Source organism: Arachis hypogaea, chromosome 7 (genome assembly GCF_003086295.3).
Source record: "Arachis hypogaea cultivar Tifrunner chromosome 7, arahy.Tifrunner.gnm2.J5K5, whole genome shotgun sequence".
Classification (NCBI taxonomy): domain Eukaryota; kingdom Viridiplantae; phylum Streptophyta; class Magnoliopsida; order Fabales; family Fabaceae; genus Arachis; species Arachis hypogaea.
The window spans coordinates 26,138,331-26,141,755 of NC_092042.1; the positions used below are offsets into that span (position 1 = coordinate 26,138,331).

The 3,425-nt window shown below is 31.6% G+C and overlaps 1 protein-coding gene across 1 annotated transcript; it reads left to right on the forward strand.

Moving 5' to 3' along the window:
• Positions 1-1,395: 1,395 nt before the first annotated feature.
• LOC112702852 (histone H4) lies at positions 1,396-2,023 on the forward strand. The gene has a single exon (XM_025754049.3). The coding sequence runs from the start codon at positions 1,510-1,512 to the stop codon at positions 1,819-1,821; it is 312 nt and encodes a 103-aa protein (XP_025609834.1). The 5' UTR covers positions 1,396-1,509; the 3' UTR covers positions 1,822-2,023.
• Positions 2,024-3,425: the final 1,402 nt, after the last annotated feature.

The following is a 3,425-nucleotide window of genomic DNA, read 5'->3' on the forward strand; positions in this document are numbered from 1 at the left end:
AGTCCAATACTCTCTAAGACCTGCTTACACTCTTGCTAACTTAGGCATCGGAGTGTCTTTGCAGGTACCACCCCCCATTCACACGCGAGCACAAGTCGGACGGAGCCTCCCGAGTTGCGGACCTACCCGGAGTTCTCCTCCATCACACACTTGGGCCGCCAAACGCCATTCGTCGTATTAATCTCCGGTTACCCACCGTAACAATTATCATTTTTATCAGATATAGTTTTTTTGAATTTTTTTTAATATTTTATAATTAAATTATTATTGTTAGGAAGTTTATTATTGTTGTTGTTATTGTTAGAAGATGAATAAAAATGTGTATTATTTTTGTACTCTATCATTTAAAATAATACATTTTCAAAAGTACTATATCATTTATTTTTCTACTAAATAATAACAGAAACCATACTAACAAATTTTTGGATTACATACCATGAAGAAAAAAAATACAAATGCAGAGAACCAGAAAAAGAAGACGAGTAAGCTTGAAGAAGAATACGGAATCTGATATTTTCAATAAACCTAAATCGGACCTGCTGTTTACTATTGGCAGATTCAAATTAATATTTAAAAAAGGGAACTCGAACCCTAGGATTTCATTTTTAGCTTGATAAAAAATATATATATACAAAACGCACGGTCCGTTTTGCATTGTTAAAATTCAAATTCTAGCCATCAACAAGTCGTACTCTCCGACTTGTTTATTTATTTTTGCTTAACAAAGAACTCAGACCCTTCGAATTCTTTCACCTAAAAATGACATAAAATTGTTCCACATTTTCGTCTATCTCTCTTTATTTCCATATCCGAAAAACTATACTAATGGATTCCATAACTAAAAAAATCGAGTTGAACAAAAATTTACTTTTGGCCGCTTATTGCCACTCCCAGATACAAAGCAAAAACTAAAGAAATAATAGTTAATAATAAATATTAAATAAATATTAAATATTAAAAATTTAGATCTTTTAAATTTTAAATTTTATTTTAAAAAATAAAATATAATTTATTATTATTTATTTTATGGATTAGACCAAAAAAATATAAAAAATTTAATAATAAAAAATTTTACTTTATTTTCTAAAATAAAAATATAAAATTTAGAGACTCCGATTTTAAATTCTACATAGGCATCCAGCATTTGTGAAATTACATTGAAAGTAACACCGTTACCAAGACGCTAAAGGTGCATAATCCGCAAATCTACTTTCATAAATGAATCTGACCGTCCAAACTAATAAATCGACGTTCAAGAACATCCCACTTAACGAGCCACGGATCGTTATCTCTATCCGTTCAATCGCATCTTGATCCAACGGCAACCATCAATCTCAAGATCCACACCCGCATTCATAAAAAAACACTTCCCGCTCCTAATAAATACCAACACCCCCTCTTCGTTTTCCCACCACTTATCAAACCATCAATTTTTATTCAAAACCCTAACCCTAATTCCCAAATCACACTTTGGAATTCTAAGAAATTCCTTCAAATTTCCCCGAGAAAATGTCAGGTCGCGGAAAGGGTGGCAAGGGATTGGGAAAAGGAGGAGCCAAGAGGCATCGTAAGGTTCTCCGCGATAACATTCAGGGAATCACGAAGCCTGCGATTCGGAGGCTAGCGAGAAGAGGTGGCGTGAAACGAATCAGTGGTTTGATCTATGAAGAGACTCGTGGTGTTCTTAAGATCTTTTTGGAGAACGTGATTCGTGATGCGGTGACATACACGGAGCACGCAAGGAGGAAGACGGTGACGGCTATGGATGTTGTTTACGCTCTGAAGAGGCAGGGAAGGACCCTCTATGGGTTTGGAGGCTGAGGCTTCTAAAGTTTGGATTTTGGAAAGATTGGTAGATATTGGAAGGATTTTGGAAATTGGGCATGTGATAGACTTGTGCTTTTTTAAGAAAAAGTTGGAAGGAAATCTGTATTTTGGTTTGTATTTTATTTTATTCCCGTGAAAAAATTTGTAGTTTGAATTGAATAGTTCAAGTTTACTTGAATTGAATTTCTTTCTTGAACTTTTAGCTGTTATTGTTCATACATGCTTTTGATATTTCTAATGTAGTAGTTACCACTAGCTTGTTCAATTCTTATTTTATTATTATCTACTTGGTTCTATTTTTTTTAATCTAACAAGCATTGGTAACAGTCTTAAAGATGGCGTATAATATGACTTGGTTTATGAGCACTATAATTAGTTTTACAAGAACTGTGAAGAGATGTACATTTAAATGTATTCTAATTTTGGTCGAATGTCTTCGTTTAGCCGTCTAAGGATGTGCTGGGTACTAATGAATATGATGCTCATCGATGGGATTAGATGCAAGGTGATCTTCACTATTACTACTGTACTTGTGAGCAAACAACGAACTTATTTGAATTTTAAAAGTTAACCAGATCATTCACTTATATAACCATAAACCATCTCAATGACAGTATAATATGATTTTATCGTAATTTTCTTTCCACAATAACAATAATGTTAGTTATAAACAATCGTTTTAATTTTCAATAACAACCATTTCAACGTTATAAATTTCACTTAAAAATTATATCATATACAAATTTAGTATCTAATGACTAATATTGACGAAGGAATGGTTTGATTACCAAACCAATCCAACCCAAAAGTCATGTTTTGATTCAAATTTGCTCTAAAAAAATGCTTAATCCGATCCAAATCGATTTAATTACAATTTAATGGGTTAGGTTCTAATCTCTTCAGAATTTCACTCAACCGAACCTCATTCCTAATTAGCAACTTATAGCAGGAAGTAATTAAATATGTTTTGGCTTATCAAATATATCAACTATAAATTTCTTACTCTTATTATTACTGATGAATTTAATTTGTACTGCTCTTAAAAATATGAATTATTATATTAGAATTTTTAAAATTATTTAGCAACTTGATCAATGATAACAAATTTATTTATATATCTGGCATTGCCTCTACTTAAACTAAACTTACAGAATTAAATATTCTAAACATCTTCAATTTAATTATGGATTACTGATAAACTTAGTTGGATTACCAACAACTTATAGTACGTGTATGCTGTATGCATGAATATGAATGTGTTTCTTTTTTTTTTTTTGGGTTATACTTTATAGTTATATTTTATATTTAGCATTGTTTTTACCCTTCAAAGTTACTATATTCGATTCCAAGTAGTTATTTCCAATCATTTTTCGTTTCCCAAAAATATCGTCAAAATGGTCTTAATTAAAATGGTTTTTTTAGGGGTGGGTACGGTCGATTTGGTTTGGATTTATGGTAAAATTAGAACCGAATCGATCAAAATATAATTGGTTTGGTTGGTATTTTTTTTGTATATATATCCGAACCAAACCAAACCGATTAAGAACGGATTAATTCGGTTCAAGTAATTGAATATCCGATGACTTTGAAATTCATAA